The 22,594-nt window shown below is 32.6% G+C and overlaps 1 protein-coding gene across 1 annotated transcript in view; it reads right to left on the bottom strand.

The window, feature by feature from the left end:
* The window catches only part of LOC129956841 (uncharacterized), a 201,370-nt gene that overhangs the window by 97,993 nt on the left and 80,783 nt on the right, over positions 1-22,594 (bottom strand). The window contains exons 9-12 of the mRNA XM_056068796.1: positions 17,865-19,262; positions 13,790-14,155; positions 10,742-10,963; positions 3,524-3,739 (exon numbers count right to left, since the gene is read on the bottom strand). Of these exons, the coding sequence (XP_055924771.1) occupies positions 3,524-3,739; positions 10,742-10,963; positions 13,790-14,155; positions 17,865-19,262 (2,202 nt within the window). The remainder of the gene's footprint in view (positions 1-3,523; positions 3,740-10,741; positions 10,964-13,789; positions 14,156-17,864; positions 19,263-22,594) is intronic.

The raw sequence follows: 22,594 nt of genomic DNA, 5'->3' as shown, positions 1-22,594 counted from the left end.
CAGCACCAGGTTATCCTTGGCTTGCCACCACTACATTTGCAGCAGATGGCAAGAATGACTGAACTGTACAGATTTCGTGGAATCGTACATGATATGCCACATATCAGCCCATACGAGTATGAATACAGAGCTACGGGTTGGACGTCACATCCTTCCAAACATCTACAAGCACATCAAATTTCTTTGGAAGACGGTGGGTCTCAGAATGTAGTACTCGGGATCTATGCAGATGGTTCAAAATCCTCAGCAAGAGTTGGGGCTGCATTTTGTGTCATGCAGGATGCAGTGACTATACACCAGTGGTCCATCAGCCTATTGAAAGAAAACACGGTCTTCCAAGCTGAATTACTAGCACTCAATAGAGCAGTCAAATACGCAACCTCTCTTTCTACATCAGATCCAGTTACTATTTACGTCAACAATAAAGCAAGTATACAAGCCTCAAGCTCTCCAAAGTCCAATAGCCAATTAGCAAGAGATACATTTACCCTTCTTGCAAATCCTCACATTAAAATTTCATGGATCAAGGCACATGTAGGCTATAAAGTGAATGAAGCCACGGACAAACTAGCCAAAACAGCAACTAATGCTAATCAAGATCGGAATGTAATGAAGCTTCCAAGATGTCATCTGAAGAACATCCTCCAAACCGATATGATGACAAGATGGCAAAAGGAATGGGAAGAAGGTGAAACAGGTCGCTCCACATTCAACATAATACCGAAAGTTTCTCTCTACGCGGCCAATGGATGTCTTTTTCATCACTGGACACGGCTCATTACCGACATACGTACAGATTCCATCTGGCCAATTTTCCTTACTGTAGCTGTGGGGAGATAGGATCCCCAATTCACTATGCCACCGAATGCCTACTGACTCTCATGGCACATGAGAAAGCCAGAAACAAGTCTCGAGGAAGAATGGTACAGGAGAGTTGCATCGAATACCCTTTCACGCGGCAAGATCCACTCCATAGTAAACCATATTCATAAATACCAAGACCTCTTCAAGACTACACAATAGCTGAGATCAAAATGCCACTTGTCAAAATCCGCCGAAATTATAACTTCAAAAGTCCCTCATAAGTGCAGTTCTCACGAAGGAAATCAAAACCACAGGACTCAGACGGACGTTACAGATTTCTGACTCTTCAGTGATTATTTATATGCTTATACATGTCATACAGATGTTGTCAATGTAATTTATCAATTTTTTCAGTTAATAATCTCATTTCCTTGTCAGTTCAACTCAAAGTCACCATTTGTTTAAGTATTCTTGTCCCCTCTATCCAGTTATTACATCACCAAAAATTGAATACAGTCGTGTAGGATTTGACACCAATAGGATCTCTCTGGAGAACCCTGGATGGTCTGTCGTTTCTTTCTTTCTATCAAAAATTTTCTTTCTTTTTTTCCCCTTCTATCTTGTGCTCATCCAACTGGTTAGATAACTTAGTGTTATAGGCACCGGGGGCACAGGATGGCGTTATGTTATGTAGTATTGTGCACCAGAAATCGCACTTGACCAAACACATAAGTAAAACAAATGGACATTTTGAAATATAATACATAAGATAATAAACATGAAAAACAAAGAATTTGGCAAAAAGTAAATAAAATGGCACACACACACAAAAAAAAGAAAAGAACATAATGCAGAAAAAGAAAAATCAATCGAACTACCTTTCTTTCATCCTTCTGTAGAATGGTGTAGATACTTTTAGATATAAAATATTTTGTGACTTAAATACAGAAGATCTACTGATTATAGCATGGGTGAATCATATATTTATTTTTTTACTGAGAGACTAATAAGATGGAGTTGATAAGTATGAAGGCAATCAAAAGCAAAGTTTTCCGCATTTCCTGGGGAACGCAAGTACAATTAAGTCTATCGATTCTGTAAAAAATGGTACAAACAAGAAGAAAATCGGTTATGTCCAGAAACAAAGCATAAAGAGTATCTTTTCTAGCTCAGTAAGTTAAAACTAATTGAGATTTGACTGGCACTTTGTAATTCAGCATTCAATGGAAATCAAGTTGCATTATTAATATACGCATTAAATTATGGAAGTAAAAGGTCTTGAATGATTTTGCCTTTGAATGGGAGTAAACAAATGGGTCGATGAGAGCTTAGCAAGCGAGGGAGCGTCCCTGACTTAAGGAAAAGTACTTTGCATTTCCCAAACAATATGTGATAATCCGCTTTCTTACCTAAGCAACTACCAAATCAAACACAAAACTAGACACATTTTGAAAATGTATGAGATAATCGAAAGGAAAATAGTCTTGGTTCTTTAATATTCAAACTTAATACCAGGAAAAACACAGTTTGTTTCATATAGTAATTAAAAAGCCACCTATAAAATCAAGTTCTACTATAAATCAGAGCAACTAGAAAAATGACAATTGAATAAATTTTAGAAAATCCCACATCTTAAAAATCTGCAAGTGTTCTAAACCTATTCTTAGAGCAGTAAAGTTTTATAAATTTCCACGCAGTGCAGAAATTCGATTTCTATTATCTGGTTTTTGATGCACAATTAATGCATGCTTATATGAAGCAATCCAAACAATTCCCCAAATTTGTCGTAGCAACTTGCAATCTATACCGAAACACTGAAAACAGAGAAACTCCTCCCTTATTGAAAGCGAGCTTCACCAAGTGATTTACTTTTTTTACACTTTATTTTTTTATTTTATTTATTTACTGATATTTTATTTATTCATTGTCTTTGAAATAACTTTTATTTTATTCAAATTTATAGTTTTGTGAAACGTGATGGAGGCTATGTAATTTCTGTCTGCCGCAACCTTTCTTTTATCCTTCGGTATTTTCATATCAATCATATCAGCTCTTATCTTTATGTCTTTTAAAGAAGGAACATTCTTTTGTCTCTAAATTATAAATTTGTAATTATTGTTTAAGAGCTTATTTTGGTATAGCATACCATATAATCAACAAAATATTCATTTCCCCAAGTAGTATTTTAATAACAACAGCGCTAGTGAGTGTTGTTCATTTAATAAGCATCAAAATATTTTTTCATTTAATAAGTACTACAATATTATTGAAGATTTTTAATGTTATCTAGTCAATGAAATATTTATAAGAAGTATTATTAATGGCTTTCGCACCAAACCTTTACTCTGAATTAATTACTTTTGGACTTTTTTTGAGTCTATATAGATGAAACTGTATCTCTTATATGCAACAGATTGGAAACTGAAGATTTCATACACATAAAAAAAAATATCCTATTCAAATAGAACAAACTGCCCATGATGAAAAGTTACTCCATTATTTTTTGATTTCAAAACATCAGTGAAACGATCATAATCCTAAGAATCTGCTCTTTACTCAGGTATTAACCGATGCTACTCTTGTATTTATTCAGGTATTAACAGATATTTATGAACTAATGATTTTAGTTCCAAAATATTCTGAGCATGGTTTACGGTTTAGAAATGAATACGATTGAGTAATTTTTTTATATATTTCTCAATCAATGAGCATCACTCACTTTTCTTGCATCGAACGTTCGTTGGTAGATCGCACATCGATGTTTCCCAGTTGAAATAGAGACCCTCTGGGCACTTCTTAGCGCAAGCTTTTCCAGTTCGGCAGTCGAAGAACATGTCACAGTGAGAATTTGCCACGTACGATCTGTTAGCTGGACACTGGAAATCTTCTGTGAAACGGCGACATCTTTTTTCCATTCGACTCTGGTCATAGCGACCTGGAAATTGCATAAGTTTGTAAATAACTTTCAAACTATGAAAATTTTGCAACAATAATGATTATAAACTCATCAAGTGAAAAATTTTTATAGACTGATGAATGATCATTTTCGGCTAGAAGAATTTAGCAGAAATGCGAAAAATTGATCCATGCAAAATTTGAGACTAATTGCCTATATTTCTAAGAAATAAGGAAATTTGTAATCCAAATGAATGAATTATTTTAAAGACTGTTCATTAGGGAGGAACGAAAAAACGAACTTTTGATTTTGAATTTGGAATAGCGCGGAAAAGTTGCCTTTTGGTGTAAATAAAATAAATTATAAATATTAGCAATATTAGAGTACGTCTTGAGGTACCTCAAGAGCGTTAAAGTTTCATAAAAACGCCCTTTTTGGAACTTTTTCAAAGATTTTTACGTGTCTTGATTATGAAATAAAAAGTTTTAAATAGGCGTTATAATATGAATAGAAGTATAAAACCAATTTTACTATTGCGTTGGCAGGCATCCAGGATGCTGAATCATTGCCGGAACTGATGTTATTTAGGGGAGACGGAGTTTTTTTACGAAATAATCAACTTTTGATTTTTAATTTGTAATAGCGCAGAAAAGTTGCTAGATAAAGTTTAGATAAGATAAATAAAAATTATAAAAAATATTAGAGTACATCTTGTGGTATCACGAGGACGTTAAATTTTCAAGAAAACACACTTTTTGCAATTTTAAAAAGATTTTTGCGAGACTCGATTAGGAAATAAAAAGTTTTAGATATGCGTCATAATATGAATAGAAAAATAAAAACAATTTTACTCTTGCAATGGTATGGCATCCAGGAAGCTGAGTCATCACTCAAGTTGATGTTATTGAGGGGAGGCGGAGTTATATCTGCATTTGGTGACGAGAACAGAGCTGGTGCCGAGTTCAGTTGAGTTTGACTCTCCGTTCCGTCTGTTGCGTAATTATTAACGAAATTGATTTGTGAATTTATGTGCTTGTGTACTTCGTAGTTAGTAAAAATGGCTCAAATTAAGTTCGCGAAGACAAGATAAATGTCAGAATGCCCTATTTTTGGGGAATTTAGTGATTTGTTTGAAGTTGAACTACTTACTACTATCTTATGAAGTGCTACTGTTATATTAGATATAACCTCAAAATCGCTATAGAGAAGGATGCTTCTGTAAGGGAAATATGTGACACTTTAGTTCACAAAATAGAACAAATATGGTCAAGGGCTTCCATACTCGCTATTTCTAGCAAAAGAATTTTGCAAATGATAAAAGCTTATCATGCTAAATACAGGAATTTATTAAAGTCTAAAAGCAGAAAAAGTTCAAATAAGTTTGATTCGAACCTCAGAAAATTTAGAGAATAAGCTAAACGCCTATTTTATATTGCTGCCTGTAAATGTGTAAATTTTAATACTTACACTTGCATAAAAGAAAATAAAGTGCAGTTATGGAACAAGAGTTTCTAAACGATCAATGCTCTAACAGGAAAATGGTTATAGGTAACACAGATGTAGCTATCACAAGAGCTTTGAGGAAAAGAGAAGGAAGAAAATGTAAAGAACTACAGAGAATAGCTAAATTTAATCAAGAACGGGCGAAAAATACTTGTGTGGCAGAAATGGTTATTGACAGAGCTGAAGAACAACAGTGTTCTTTAAGAGAGCACACACTAGAAGAGAAAGACCAACCAGATCCATCAAATAGACAAGAAGAGATAAAACTATCAGACCCTTAGAAACTGAACGAAGAGAAAAGCACTCAAAAGCGTATTAAACTGCCATCTGTAGCTTCCATTGCTGACCGTATCGGAATATCAAATTGAGCTGCTGCACTTATAGCTAGTGCTGCTTTACAAGACTTGGATGTAATAACAGAAGACAAAATCTATGTAATAGACAAGAGGAAAATTAGGAAAGCAAGATCAACAAATCAAAGAGTTCTCATTAAAGACAATCGTTATACTCAAATAACCGAAAATAGAGGATTGTTTTTTGATGGGAGAAAGCATAACAATTGTTTAAGAGTAGAGAGGTAGTCAGTTGTATAAAAAAGTTATTTCAGAAGTGCACATTTCACTAATAGATGAACCAAACTCAAACTTTTTAGGCCATGTAACACCTAAATCTGGCACTGGAAAAGATATAGCAGACAATATACGGGAATTTCTTAAAGATAGAGAACACAACACACAACTTTTGAACTTTACTTCTGTTGGGTGTGATGGAACCGTTGCAAACACTGGATATAATAATGGTGCGATTTCTTTGATGGAAAAGGAAATAGGAAGACCTTTACAGTGATTAATCTGTTTGTTGCATTGTACTGAGCTACCATTGCGACATCTTTTTTGTCATTTAGATGGTAAAACGAAAGGACCCAATAAGTTTAAAGGTGAAGGTCAGCAGCTAGAAAACTCTGCTAGTCTTCCTGTGATTACCTTCTTGCCAATTGAAAATAACCTTCCTCTTCTGGAAGACAAAAATGATTTAAGTAAGATCAAAACCATTTAATGGATATGTGCATCGCTGTGTCAAGTTGAAATTGCTCACTAGATTTATCTTTAAAAAAACCCTGGAAAACTTGCTCACTCCAGGTGGTTGACATTAGTCTTCGCTTGCTATCGCTTGCTTCGATTGTATGTAGCAACAGAAAATCTTAAGACACTGACTGAGTACATTGTGAAAGTGTATGTGCCTGTGTGGTTTAATATTAAATTAATGTCATCATGTACGTATGGTTCCAAACATCTGTTTAATATTATCTCATACTCACGCTATCTCTCTGACGATCTCAAGAACGTTATAGAATCGATTATTCAAAGAAATAGGTACTTTGCTACGCCAGAAAATATCATTTTATGCCATGCTAAGTTATGCACGTAAAATGCAAAGTGAACTTGTTTTAAAAGCAACAACAGAAAGTTGAGACATAGTTAAAAAGTTCAGTTTCAAAGATAAACTTCGATGCAAAGAATTACATGGACATTAGGAATTGCAATATCGGACCAAAATTTCAATACCGGTATTCGATATATTTTAGATCTTAATACCGGGATACCGGTTTTAATACCGGTATTAGAAATTTTAGAAAAAGAAAGAAAACACAGGAGTTTCTTTGTTTTATTTGCCAGTTTTATTATAGAGGGTAAATATCACAAAAAATAATTTGTAACTTATAAAGTATAACAGTATATAAAGAATCACAAAAAAGTAAAGGAACATCTTAGTTATTTAAATCTCAAAAAAGTGTAAATATCACTATTCAGTCTGGGGTACTATTACAAATTTTTGAAATGTGATCATAAAAAACATAATGCATCCATTGTACTGCCATTAAGTCTGAAAAGTAATTTTGTGCAAAAATTACCAGCTGTCGAAAACGCTCATTCGGCATCTACGATAGTTAGTGGTACTGTTAGCAATGTGCGATATACTTTTTCCAAGTATTTACCTCTAAATCCCACATCTTCAAATAAATTGATTTCTTATCGGATAGTTTTGGTAATAGCTGATTTCTGTATTGTATTTTGGCTCGTTGAAATTTTCTTATTAATCGCTAATTCTAATTTTTGTCCAAGAGACAATTCCTTTTCACTATCGACATAAGTGTCATCATAATCTTCGATAACTGAACCGAATTCTTCTGAATGTGGATAGGTTTGTGGGTAAAAAATTTTAAGAAAATTTACTATAAACTTCATCAGATGTGAATTGGTTATTTTCTTTTCTTCTTTTTCATCTTCATTTTTAAAATCATTATAATTTTGTGAATACCATAAGACATTTTCTATTTCGATATGCCTCTTCTGTGCTATTTTTCTATGTAATATATAATTCTTCAGATAGTGATGTGTGCTGTTCTTTCATGACTGCAACGTGAAATTTATTGTTGCATTAGCTTTTAATAAATTAGAATCTCTCCGACATAATGCCTCAATAGTCAGTTTTATTGGAAGTAGAGCTGATACAGTTCTGGATATTAAGTCGAATTCACTATCTGAAAGATTAATTTACAGGTTTAAGTCGATTATTGCTTTTTGGATTGGTTTTCTCAGTTTCAAAAATCGTTCCATCATTAGGAGTAAACTCTTCCAACGTGTTTTAAAATCTAATATTAACATATGTTCTGTTTTATTTTTAGTTAGTATGTATTTTAGTAATATGTCATCTTTTATAGAGGAACGTTTAAATATCTTAACAATTTTTCGAACTTTATAAATTATAGGAAGCAATTATTGATGAGTAAATATTTCATCCTCATTAGCAACATCGTCTTCAACAATTACATTGTTATTATCTTCATTGTCAATATCACTCTTACTCTCTTCACAGCTGGAATCCGAAGTTTCTATATCCACAGTATTTGGATTCTTCTGTTCTTTATTTTTTCGGTATAACACATCTATTACTCCTAATTGAATTCCATGTGCATAGCACAATTGCTGATGTGCACCAATCAACTTTCCAACTTTTTTCATAACTGTTGCTCCATCAGTCGTTATGGATACAATATCTTCTTTCAGGGATAATCCATGTTTCGCCAAGTTAGATTTTTACAATTAATTAAGCCATTAATTAGTTAATTAATTTCGCCCGTTAGGGAGACATAAAAACAAAAACGTATACTATTTTGCCATGTTGGCGATCCCTGAACATATAGTGGAAACAATTTTAAAAATTTCTAGTAAATACCGAAAAACCGGTATTTAAACTTGTGAATACCGGTATTACGAAATTGTACAAATGACCCAAAATACCGGTATTCGGTATCCCGGTATTGCAATCCCTAATGGACATGATCTCATTGTCTGAAAATAACGTAACTGAACCCTCACTGTTAAAATATGTTTCCAGTGACTCTCTCAAAGACTTTATACTGAAGTCGTCTGAAGTTGAACCAAATAATAAAGTGAACTCGGTTATCGACTTTCTCCGGCTTTCTTGTCCCTCAAGCTGTAGGAAGAGCTGTAAAACTGGTGACCGAATCGGCCCAAAATGTCCGAGGTTCAGAAGAATAAGAGAAGGATATATAAAGAGCAAAAATAAACTCGCATGTGAATATGCCAAAATTTAATACAAAAAAAAAATCAGTTTATTGTGGCAATTGGCAATGAAGTAGAAAAGATTTTGAACTGTAGTCTTTGTAATCATTAAGGATACAAAAGTAAGAAACAAAATTTAACATTCAATATATTTTTTATCATTATATTTTGTAATTAAGAATTTTTTCGAGTTATAGTGCTTATATATGTATTTAAAACCATCTTTTGTAACATCATATCCTCGAAAAATTTATAAAATTCTTTTTATCAAAGTTTATAATTTTTCAATTTTTTTACAAACTTTAAATTCTTTGAGATACCTTAAGATGTTGTAGCATTGTAAGCAAATAAAAAAAAAATTTTGAACCTAAAAGGTACCTTTTCCTCTCTATTACCAAACTGAAATCGAAAAAATAAATTTAAAGGCCTATTTTAAAATCTGTCAGTTTTTTTCAATTTTTTTTCAAATTTCAAACTCATTGCGAAAACTCAAGATGTTGCCATATGGCAACCACATTTTCAATTATTCTTTATGAAACTAAAAGGCAACTTTTCGCCACTATTACCAAACTAAAATTGAAAAAAAAAATTTAAGGCAATTTTCGTTCCACCCTACTGTTCATATAAAGAAATAATAGGAGCAAGGTAGCAAAAAGAGTTTTAACGAAAACTTTAAAAGCACTTATTTGTCATTATGAGGAAGTATGGTTGTTTATAAAGCAATATCTTAAAAAGAAATTTAATATTAATGTGTTTAATACGCGACAAGGAATGTGCTTAATAGTTAATTCTGTAGTTGTTAATCTATAGAAAATCACTATCGAACGACAGGGCTCACAGCCTTGGGTATCACTATTAGAGACGATGTAATTTCTTACCCTACCCTCTTTTTGTAAGCATTGACTGGGGATACTGTCTAATGACATTTCTTTCTAATTATTACTGTGACTCCATTTCAAAAGACAAACTTTTATCACTTGTAGAAGTCTGTAGGAATCGGAATGTTTGGTAAAAACAAACCGATTAAAATAGCTATTAAGAATCACATACTTCCAATTCGTACAACATTCTTTACTTGCACCTCAAAACTTCTCATTATGCATAATAACATTACATAATACGACTTAATTAATAGTATTTAAGAAATATTATTGAATTATTTAGTATTTAGTATTATTTGGGAAATTTTATTGAAAGATCGGTTTTTCGTTAATATATAAATATTACTGAAGGATCAAATAAAAGCACTTGACATCAAAGTCTTGGCGAAAATTTTGTCAAAAGTAAAAAACTAAAATATCCCTGGTTTTATGATAATACAACTGATCAGTGCAATCTAATGCAGGATAAACTGAAAATATTCCCGCCTGTTTGGTCTGCTCCATTATCGGATGCGCAAATTCCAGCTTATATACTTCCAGTGAAGATTAGGTCACTTTGATTCGACTTTAAAATCTCGCAACAGCTTTCGTCAAAGGTGACAGCCGTTGAAAGGAAGTCGTACCTATAGTCAAGTATTCTTTGCTTGTCCTTTTTTGACTGCATAAAAATATCTTGGAATTGTCCAGAAAAATACGTTCTTTAAACAAATTACTGTTTTTGACATAGGTTTATAGCATTATTATAGAATCAACTGTATTCATAAAATGTGGTTTCTGAAATATTGTTTTATTCTCAAAACATTAATGCTTTCAAATTGACAACTCCGAAATCTCTCCATTTCAAATCATTTTAAAGTTTTAATGGTGGAAAATTATCCTTTAAAAAATTGTAGCCTTTTGGAGTCATTTAATTTCCATAGATGACTACAATGCTGATTTTCCGTCTAGCAAACTGAATCTATATTTTTTCCTTAATCGTATTGTGAAATTTCAAGTGAATTGCTAGCGCCAATAATTTATTTCTGTGTTATTACTTTGCTAAAAAGTAATTATTATTCGAAATTACTTACACTTAACGTCCTTTGGCCAGTCGCAAGTTCCATATTTCGAGTTGAAATGTAGACCTTCTGGACATTCTTTCAAATGTGCAACGCCTTTGTTGCAGAAGTAGTATAGGTTACATTTCCCTTCGTGTCTGTAATATCCGAAACTACTGGGGCAGCGCCACTGTGCTGCTCCTGGAGCAGGCTGCTTTGATTTGCTTCTAGTTTCATTCGTTGAAGGGACAGAGCCTGAAATATCGTTGGAATGAAAATTGCATGCATTAACAAAATAGTGTAAACAATTACAGTCAGCTCTAAAGAAAATATGTGGTCTCATGCAGAGTTCAAAATGATTTTTGTATCAATTAAAATTTTCTTGGGCTGTTTTTTTTTCAGTCTTGGTAGATTAACTGTTGAAAAGCGGATTGTTAGAATGCATTTCTATGCAACTTTTGTCTCTAATTTTTATATACCTAAAACTTTTGGTTTCTAACAATAAGGTTGTGTTCAAGAATGGAGTGTGCGAATAAAAACAGGATACAAAGTGGAATAAAAGTGCTAGTAGCTACAGGGTTATGCAGAATTTTATTGAAATCCATATCTTGATAAAGCTTGCACTGCTACTATAACATTATAAATAAGCCTGCACTGCTGCTATACAATTTCTTTGATAGTAATGAATATTTGCTTAATTTGAAATGGATGTACATGAAATCGTTATGAAACTGCATTAACTGTTTCTAAATAAACAAGCACGAATTTATTGGGAGTAGGAAGATGAAAATATTATAGAAGAACAGTATAATTCCGTCCTCTTTTCTGTTATCCATTTTACGACAATTACTTTAATATTCGAATTTTTAGCAGTTACTTTTTCATATTTGGAAGACTAAAAATATAAATGATGAAAATATCCGTATTTAAATTATTTTACTAGGAAAAATACATCGATGATATATTTTTATATAGGATCTTCTATAATATCTTAGTGTTGTATGAGATCGACCTCAAATTCAATTAAAATAATATCACTAAGACAAATATGAAATTATTTTGGAAGATCTCGATCGCAGTTGTGGATGGCGATTTTGGTTTCTTGACACTATATGTCTTGATATTGAAACAATTCGTTACAAAATAGTTATATACAGTACTATTCTAAAACATGAAATAAAGATATGTGGGGGATATGAAATAAGAAATTTTGGCGCAGACTGAGAATATGAGTGCGGCGGGGGGGATTTCTTAGGTATTGGAAAGAAAAGATGGAGTAACTCTTATTCATTTATTAAGATACTTTTAAGTGTTCTAGCATTATTAATCTTTACAATTCTCACCTTTTGAAATGTGATGATACATGTCATACGAGATCAAATGCCCTGCAGAAATTATTCACTTATCACTTATGTCATAGTACAGTGTAAATCAGCTTTTGCATTTAAATTAAAAACCTATCTTACATTTAGCTTATTCAGTTAAAAATCCAAACATACGATATCGTTGTTTGTATACTTAGATCTACTATTTCTCTTATATTTTGCCATAAGTTCGTGCACACTTGTACTTCTAATATTGGAATTAGAAGAGTGGAATTTCTTTATCTTTACTTTGTTAAGAATTCTGGGTAACTAATTGTAGGTTGTACTTTCACATCCCTATTGTGAAAACCCTTTTTTTTTAAAATCATTAATCATTTACGTGTCTTTACTTTCTAGTATGCGAAATACAGCCAGCAAAAACAGTCTACCCTAAACTTTAATTCATAGTAGCTGAAAGATAAAGATGTTATAGTCCCCCCCCCCTCACTAGCAAAAAAATTGTGGGCAAGTCCATGAACAGAATTTTATCCTCAAAATACCGCAAAAAAGCGTTTCGAGTATAGCAACACGTTGTAGAAAAATTGAGTATGCATTTCGGACGCCTTTCTTTCAATCGATTAAAATCAAAATTTAGTATCAACATAACATATCAAATGTCATATCAGAGTCGCTACATGTTTTACTTATCGCGAATGCATTGAATTGCAAATGGCTCACTGTTTGACGGATTTGTTCAAAACTTGATATCGATCTCGTTTTTACTGACAAATCTGTGCACCAAATTTTATTCATGTAACTTATTACGTTTTGTTTCCTTCGTTTTGTTATGCTTACTTATGCTCGGGTAGACAGACATCGTCAGAAGAGAATTCCTTTAAAATCTGACAGAAATATAGAAATTTCAGGTAAATATGCTACAGTTCAAGTTTCCTTCATCTAGCTTAAATAGATTTCCATAAATGATCATTTCGAACCCGAGAAGATTTGAAATGCAAAGATTCATCAAAATCTCAAGGCCGACTGTTTTGATTATTACAATGCTTCTTCTTTATATATTTTGTATATGAGAAACTAAAAAGAGAAAACATTGAAAACGTTTTTATTTTTATTTTATTATTATTGATCTCTGAATAGTGAACTAGATGTTTTCGATCAACTCGAATGTGGAAAGAATATCCTCGAAGCAAAAGTTTACGTCTATGGCCATAATTCAACACCAGTACGAGTCAACACCAGTACCAGTTGCATGGCTCGTAATAAAATTTAGACCAATTTGGTCTTTAGACCGAAACAGCAGATTTGCTTCAAATTTCAATTAAAATCCATCTTTGGGATATCTGTCCATCCATGAGCATGTGGAGATAATTAAAATGCTTGAATCAAAGCATTCAAGGTGTTGATCGTCTGTCTTCATAATTGTGTATCTGTGAATCTGACAATTCAAAAATACAAAGATAAAAGAACTTTGCGTACCGACTTCTCTAAAACTGTCGATATGTAATAAATTCGTATTTAATTGGTTCAGAGGAAAATGTATAAAGTGTATAATTGGTTTTTCTTACAATCAAATAAGAAACTGGCCTTATTTGGTTTTGAAAGCAGGTGACGGGGATTACTCTAGATGTTAAAAGTGTAGATTAATTACTCTAGATGTATATAAGTATATACAAGCAAGATTTTCGAGCAAACCTTCTTTATAAAATCAGCGTTTATCTTGTCCCTTAGCTGCTTATATATTAGTGAGAAACAGACTTACCACACGGTCCCGGTGCGACTGTACAGCGCAGGGTTTCTGGATCAAACTGGAGCCCCCGTGGGCAGCCTTTAGTATATGGTATTCCATTTGAGCAGCGGATGAATTTTTGACAGTCTCCCTTATATGGGAATAATCCATTCCTCTTAGGACAGATTTCGCTGTGCTGACAATCCACTCGATGCGCCCAGTCACATCTGTACAGGCGGGGATCGAATGTCTGACCCCTAGGGCAATCCCTTTTCGTTGGTTGGCCATCCTTGCAGTCGAAGAATTTCGTGCAGCTTTCTGGACTAGGACGAAGGCAATTCTTACAGGCGCAGAGCGGGTTGAGAGTTGTAGGTGGAACTGCTGAGCTTGAGACACAAGCTGCGGAAAACGAGGAAAGGAGCATTAAAAGTTTGAAAGGAGTAATGAAAGTCAATGGTGCATGTTGCAATATTGTATCGAATACGAAATGTATTGAAACAAATGATTCCAAAGGGTTTTGGGCCACATGGAAAGAACAATGTCATTTAAAAACCGAGAAGTCAAATTAGGTTGCATTTGCTATGTCCCTTTAATTTGGCACTTGGCATTTCAGTTTCAATCCAAAATGTTAAAAATAACAAAAGAGAAATGATCATTTTATAGAAAAGCATTTTTTATGACAAATTTCTTGTCAGGTTATTTTACGTTTTCACAGATGAATGTTAAAAATATAGACTTTCTGACAAATCGTCAATTTCTAGGATCTTCTCCACTTATAACAATGCACAGTAGGGTGGAACGAAAAAACCAACTTTTGATTTTTAATTTGTAATAGTGCGGAAAATTTGCCTTTTAGTGTACATAAGACACATTAAAAATAAAAAACCTACTGAAGTACGTCTTGAGGTGCTGCAAGGACGTTTAAGTTTCATAAAACCGCACTTTTTGGAACTTTTTCAAAGATTTTTACGTGTCTTGATTATGAAATAAAAAAGTTTTAAATAGGCGTTATAATATGAATAGAAGTATAAAACCAATTTTACTATTGCGTTGACATGGCATCCAGGATGCTGAATCATTGCCGAAACTGATGTTATTGAGGAGAGACGGAGATCTGCATGTGGTGACGAGTTCAGAGCTAGTGTCAAGTCAGCAGTTTTGTCGAGATCAATTGAATTGGCGTCTCCGCGCCGTCTATTGTGTAACTTATTAACGTAACTGATTTGTTAGTTCGTGTGCGTTTTTGTAAGTAAAAATGGCTCAGATTAAATTAACGAAGACAAATGTCGAGATATCCTATATTTGAGGAATTTAGTGATTTGTTTGAAGTTGAACTACTTACTACTAACTTATGAAGTGCTACTGTTATATTAGACATAACCTCAAAATTGCATAAGTTTGATTCCAAGCTCCCAACATTTAGAGAAGCTAAACGTTTATTTGATATTGCTGCTTGTAAGTGTATAAACTTTAATACTTGTACATGTATAAATGAAAAAAGTACCAGTTAGATTACCAGATTTTCTAAACGATCAAGGCTCTAACTGGAAAATGGTTATAGGTAGTATTGATATAATTACCCCAAGTTCTTTGAGTAAGAAAGAAGCAAGAAAAATTAAAAACTACAGAGAAGTATTAAGTAGAATCAAGAACGGAAAAAAAATATTAGTGTGTCAGAAACGGTTACAAGCGACAATGACAGCGCTGAAGATAAAATAGTGTTCTTTACTGGAAGAAGCAAACCAACCAAATTCTTCAAATATGTATTAAGATTCTGGTTTATTACATTGTGAAAGTGTACGAGCTTGTATGATTTAATATTAAGTTATCATCTACTTATGGTTCCAAACATCCGTTTAACCTTATCTCATATTCATGCGATCTTTCTGATGATCTCAAGAACGTTACATACCTGATTATTCAAAGAAATGGGTACATTTCTGCTCCAGAAAATATCCTTTTGTCTATGCTAAGTGAGGAACATAAAATTCAAAGAGAACTTTTTTTACGACATGTTTTAAAAGCAAGAACAGAAAGTAGAGACAGAGTCAGGAAGTTTAAAGTTCCAAAGATAAACTTCGATGCAAAGGAATATATCGACATGAATGGTTTGAAAATGACGTAACTGAAACCCCCCCCCCCCCCGCCCTTCCTTAAAACACGTCTCCAGTGAATCTGTCAAAGGATTTATACGGAAGCCATCTGAAGCTGAGCCAAATAATAGAGTGGAGCCGGTTATCGATTTTCCCGGCTTCTTTGTCATATGCAAGCAATGTAAAGAGCTGCGAAACTGGTGGCCGAATCGGCTCAAAATGTCTGTAGTTCAATCATAAGAGAAATATATAAGAGCAAAAATTGACTCATGTGTGAATATCCCAAAATTTCATACAAAAAAAAACCCAGTTTAATGTGACAATGAAGTAGAAACAGACATTTTGCAGCTGCAGCATTTGTAATCATTAAGGATACACAAGAAAGAAACATCAAATTTGGCATTAAAACATATTTCAGTACTATTATTGTATTTTGATATTATTAATTTTTTTTCCAATTGTAATACTTTTATATACATTTAAAACCTTTTATAACATTATAATGCGAAAAATTCAAAAAACATATTTCATGAACGTTTACAATTTGTTCAATTCCTTTTACAAACTTTAAGCTTTTTACGGTAGCTCAAGAAGGTTGTTGTAATGCAACCAAATTTATTTTTACTCCTTTTGAACCTAAAAGGCAAATTTTCCCCACTATTACATCTAACTATTATACCCACTATTACATCTTACACTTAAAATCTAAACAATTTTTTTAAAAGGTCCATTTTAAAATTTGCCAATTTTTAAATTTTTTTACAAACTTTAACTCCTTGCGGCACCTCAAAATGTTGTTGTATTGCTATAAAATTTTTAAAATTTTTTTCACCTAAAAGGCAGCTTTTTTCCACTATTACCAAACGAAAATCTAAAAAAAAAAAAAAAAAAAAAAAAAAAAGTTTAAGGCCATTTTAATTTATTAAAATGGCCTTAATTGCACAGCATTATACTTATTGTTAACAAATGAGATTTATCAAATGATATTATAACATTGGATATATTCATTTTAGTCGAAGACGTTAGCGCTCGTTAAAAATATTCAGATTTATGCTAAATAGCAACGTTTTCAGGAAAGACTTCAATTCTGTGTTTCCAAAAAGTTGCTGAAGCTGTAAATTTATATTTAAAAATTTATTTTTTTAACTTTTTTCCAAAGAATTTCTACTTTTTAATTATAATGATTTTGATATCATTAGAAATAAGAATGTCAAAAATATCCATGTTTAATCGGAAAAATTACTGGGTGAAAATTTTTTCCTGACAAAATTAGAATAAAATTATTGAAGATAAAAACGTTCAGTTAACGTCTAAAGAACACGTAAAGAGTTTTAAAACATGATACTGTTCCGTTAGATATCACAATACCAATAAATAAAAAAGGCATTTCGCTAAAAAATACTATTTCTTCATTGTATGTTTATTTCGATTGATGCAAAGCCCTCTTTCTAAGTTACTTAAATTCTATGAAAACATAAAAAATTTGTTTTATGATTAGATTGCTTCAAAACTAGATTTCTTCTTTTTCGAATCGAATATATTCGTTTTCTAAAAAGAAACATCTGTCAAACAGAAGGAAAAACAAATTCTTCTTTCAAAATGAAACTAAATAAATGCGCTCTGTATTTAAAAAAAGAAGACAGTTTGGTTCTTATGAATTTAAAAAACAGTGAAAACTTCTGAATTTTTAAAAATAACTAAAAAAGAAGAAATACGAGATTTCAAACATTTAGGTTCAAAGTGTTAAATCAGTTAATAATAATTTTGCAACACGAAATTGCATATCTAGCAAACGATTTGGAAATTATAACCAAGTTCGAAATAAACATCAAATATAATGAAAACCAAAATTGAAATTTAATGCGCTAAATGGCGATGAATAAAATGGGAATTGTTTTTATTGGGGAATAAATCTGAAGTGAAATTTAAAAAGTTTGCAACTTGTATTGTTATTCAAATTAGACAAAGGATAAAGAGGTGAAAGCCCATTTTAACGAGTACTAATTGAAACTTACCTAATGATCCATCACACTTGGAAGCACAAGGATAATCACAACGTTTTGTTTCAACATTGAAGTGGAGACCATCAGGACATTCTTTAAAGTATGGTATGAAGTTAGAGCAATGTATGAAGCTACCACAATCTTTTGGATTTCTGAACACACCACTGGCTTCAGGACATCTAAAAGGACTTTTTGTTGGAGATTTTGTAGATCTAGGCTTATTAGTAGTCGGACTTGTAGTATAGGACTTGCGTGTCGTAGAGCTAGTCGTGTAGGGCCTGCTCGTCCTCGAGCTTGTCGTGTAAGGCCTGCTCGTCGTGGACTTCGTAATGTAGGGCTTATTGGTCGTGGGGTTCATAGTGTAGGGCCTACTGGTCGTGGGGATCGTAGTGTAGGGCTTATTGGTCGTGGGGTTCATAGTGTAGGGCCTACTGGTAGTGGGGATCGTAGTGTAGGGCTTGCTGGTCGTCGGGTTTGTTGTGTAAGGCCTGTTCGTTGTCGGGCTCGTCGTGTAAAGCCTTTTCGTTGTCGGGCTCGTCGTGTAAAGCCTTTTCGTTGTCGGGATAGTCGTGTAAGACCTTTTAGTTGTCGGGATAGTCGTGTAAGACCTTTTAGTTGTCGGGATAGTCGTGTAAGACCTTTTAGTTGTCGGGATAGTCGTGTAAGACCTTTTAGTTGTCGGGATAGTCGTGTAAGACCTTTTAGTTGTCGGGATAGTCGTGTAAGGCCTTTTCGTTGTCGGGATAGTCGTGTAAGGCCTTTTCGTTGTCGGGATAGTCGTGTAAGGCCTTTTCGTTGTCGGGATAGTCGTGTAAGGCCTTTTCGTTGTCGGGATAGTCGTGTAAGGCCTTTTCGTTGTCGGGATAGTCGTGTAAGACCTTTTCGTTGTCGGGCTCACCATGGGACTCGTAGTATATGGCCTGTTGGTCGTCGGGTTTGTCGTATAAGGTCTGTTTGTTGTCGGGCTTGTTGTGTAAGGCCTGCTCGTTGTAGGGCTTTTCGTGTAGGGCCTACTCGTTGTAGGGCTAGTCTTGTAAGGCCTGCTTGTCGTGTAAGGCTTTCTCGTAGTTGACATCGACTTTGTGTACGGTTGTACGGTAGTTGTATAAGATATCGTCGTTGGAGATTGTGTTGTGTAAGCAGGTCTTGCATTTGTTGTGTATGTTTCATCTGTTGATGGATACGGTGTGCTTGTCGCCTCATTTGACGAGTCGCAAACGACTTGATTAGCAAGATTGCAAGTATTTTGGTTCTTATCGAATCGAAGACCATCTGAACATTTCAAACGATATGCAGTAAAGTTACGACAGAAGAAATATTCCAAGCAGTTTTGAGTGGAAGGTAAGAGGCAAGTTTCGCAGGGACACATGTAATTTAGATCTGGATTAGGGAGATCTTTCGCTGGTTTGCCTGTGATAGAAACAGAAGCATATTAAAATTTTTATAAAAAGAAATTTCTGTATTATATATTTAATATTAAATTCTAAGTAAAATCGTAATCAAAATAAGCTCAAATATTTCTAAGTTTCAAGATAAAACGATGAAAATTCAGAATTAGATTCTAATTGATGAAAAATACTGGACTGTAAGTTAATTATTTGTTAAGAGTTTGAATACTTCCTTTAGTTTAAAGATAATAATTAAATAGAGATTCTTTTGTCTTGGAAAAGAGAATCTCGGTATTTTATATATCCTTGTAAATCCCTGTAAAATTATAGCCCTGTAAAAGCAATATAATGTGCCTTTCATTACAACATTCATTTTTCAACGAATGAGTTTCTGCAAAATGCGACTTGATTAAAAGATATTTAAGACACCATTTGTTGCTGGCAAGAATTCAAGAGAGAGGACTAATACCACTTTTTCCAAAAATAATAAAATGAAGAATTTTTGAAATTGTGATTTATAATGTGGAGAATAGCTTAATGAAAAAAAGAAAATACTTAGAATTAATAACAAATGTTTAATTTAAGTTATTCCGAGCATTTTACCCAATAGAATCTAATTTTCTACGATGAGGAATTACATTTTCTTTAGCAAAATTCTGAGGTAACATTACAGACGAGATTTTATAATCTTTCATAAATCTTAATGTGTTTTAATAAACTTACTAACCTTTCAAAATATTTGTGATGCTGTCGAATAAGCACAAAAACATAGAAACATAGTGCTGTTTACCTACACTTTCATCATCGTTGTAGAAGTATCCGAAGGTACTATTCGTTACTTTATGCTCACTAAACAAATATCGCTTTTATGGAAGCAATTGCCTTTTGGATACTTACTTCTACTGTAAAGATGCATTGATAAACTGATACAGTAATATCGTAAAAAATAACTATGATCAGAAAAATTTGCTCTCGTCTGTCGTTTCATCAATTGGAAAGAAAGAATCAGATGCAGAAAATAATTTGGAAACTGAGACAAACGAAGATCAACATTAGATCTTATCTATTTAAAAAAATAAATAAAATAAAATTTTGTTCTTTCATCTTTTTAAGTTTAGAAAGTCGGAACAACTTTATTAAAGCATTAATACTTTAAAAGGAAACTATGAATCACCTTGGAACCCACAATTTTTTTACAGAAAAATTCTTCATTTATTTTAAATAGGGAACTATTAGATTAGAGCATGAAGTAAGATACAAGAGATGGAAAAGCCATTAGAATTTTCATCAGCTGAAGTAGAACTAGATTTAATACGTTTTTTGCATATTGGATGATATTTATGATGATAAACTCGATATTTTGCTTGAGATCATGATAAATATTTTACATCCAAGAACATTCAATCTTAAAATTGACTTGAAAGCTCACATCAAATGCTTGAAAGTTCAAAAAATTTTTGGTGTAGGAATGTTAAAAAATTTCAAAATAATCTCTATCCTAAATTGATTCTTTAAAGTACCTGCATCCTTGTTTCAACTGAAGTCAATACATCGCACGGTTTAAAGAATAATAAAAAAAATATTCAATGTACACTTTTCACAGACAGATTCACTTTTAATCATAAAGAAAATGCTTTTTTTTGGCCAAAGTTAGTGCAACAAAAATATTACTGAAAAACTTGCATCAATGAAAGTAAGGCAATGGTAAAGTGTTATGTAAAATACTATCAGATTTGGAAGAATTAAAATGTATTTTGCATTAAGACTTATTTTATATCAAATATGAGTAACATGTGTCACAAGGAGCTAATTTCCTGCTTTAATACTTTAAAAGGAAACTATGAATCACCTTGGAACCCACAATTTTTTACAGAAAAATTCTTCATTTATTTGAAATAGGGAACTTCGATCATTCAAATAATACAGGACGAAGCATATTTTCATGTAGTCTTTTCTACAAATACCTTCCAAATTTCAAGCGCAGCCCGCGTCCGATTCAAACCTCTCAAAGCATGAATAAATTGGTCTGTTTTAGAAAACAACTACCTATAAGCAAATTTCTATGCTTTTGTGCTAAACGAAAATGTTTAATCTTCTGTTTCAAAAAAGACTTGCAATGAATCATTCACTAAAGAGATTTTTTAAGCGTTACGAATCGTAAATTCAACTGCATACTATCATTTTTATACATTTTCTTTAAAAACCGAGATCATGGTTTCATAATAAATGGAAACGAGTCCCGGTCTTACTTAGATATGGAATCATAAAACACTGAAAAGTGGGTTTCCGCAATTTTAATTTCTATTTATATTATATATATTACTATATAATTGTTTTCTTAAAAGAATTCCAGATTTTAACTTTTTAATTTAATTTTCGAGAATTTCTTTAAATTGACTGTTTTTTAAATTTAATGCTGTTTTTTTTTTATTTTCATGAAAATTATTAGCATCTTTAAAAGTAAAAAGTGAAATTCTAACATAAGGTATAATGCCTTTTTAATTTTTGGCATAAAAAATAAACAATGAAAAAAAATTTTGTTAAAAAATTCGAACTAGAAATGTTGGCGCACTTTGGACTTTCCCGAGTACCAAAAATCCATTTTTGGAATTTTGTTTGTCTGAGTGAACACGAAAACGTTTTCAGAAGATGAATGAAATTTTGTGGAATGAATTTACTATCGAATTTGCAAATTTCTATGAAATTTGAATGACATCTATTCTGAGGGAGTCTTGTTTTTAAGGCTATCAGAATACAATTGAATTGGATAATTACAAAACGTAAAGCGCTTGATTATTAATATTTAGTACATATCCTTGTTTAAATACTAAAATGTATATTCTTATCCGATTTTGAATCAAATAAATCATAGTATAACCGTTCAGTGACCAGAATGGTCACGGACACGGGGGTATGAGACGGCGCTCTGTTCTGTATCGAAATAGTGGGAAATAATTAAGAAGAGTTAGTTTATAATGTTATTCGTTTTACTTTATTTAGTTTTATTATTTATTAGCTAAGAAGCATTCCAGTGAGATAGAGATACTATCATACCTAAGAATGCACGAAACAAAGTGCTCGCATTTTTTGTTTTAATTCGCACAGCCTGTCATTTTATTAGGACAGGAATGCTAATCGGACTCTTTAGAAACGTCTTTGTTCGACAATTGTCTTGCTCTGTTACATCTTAACTTCCGAAAATTTTTACCCGCTTCAAAATACAGGGTGGTTATAATTAAAGTTAAACTTTGAAATGATCATAAAAGTAAAACTACTGGACCAAATGTTATCAAAGTAATAATTTAAAAAAGAGCATAGAATTTTTTTTTTCCTATCAAAAAAAAAAAAAAATGA

The sequence above is a fragment of the Argiope bruennichi genome, chromosome 11 (genome assembly GCF_947563725.1).
Source record: "Argiope bruennichi chromosome 11, qqArgBrue1.1, whole genome shotgun sequence".
NCBI classification, from domain to species: Eukaryota; Metazoa; Arthropoda; class Arachnida; order Araneae; family Araneidae; genus Argiope; species Argiope bruennichi.
Note: the sequence above shows the minus strand (reverse complement) of the source record. Positions and strands in the feature narration are given on the sequence as shown.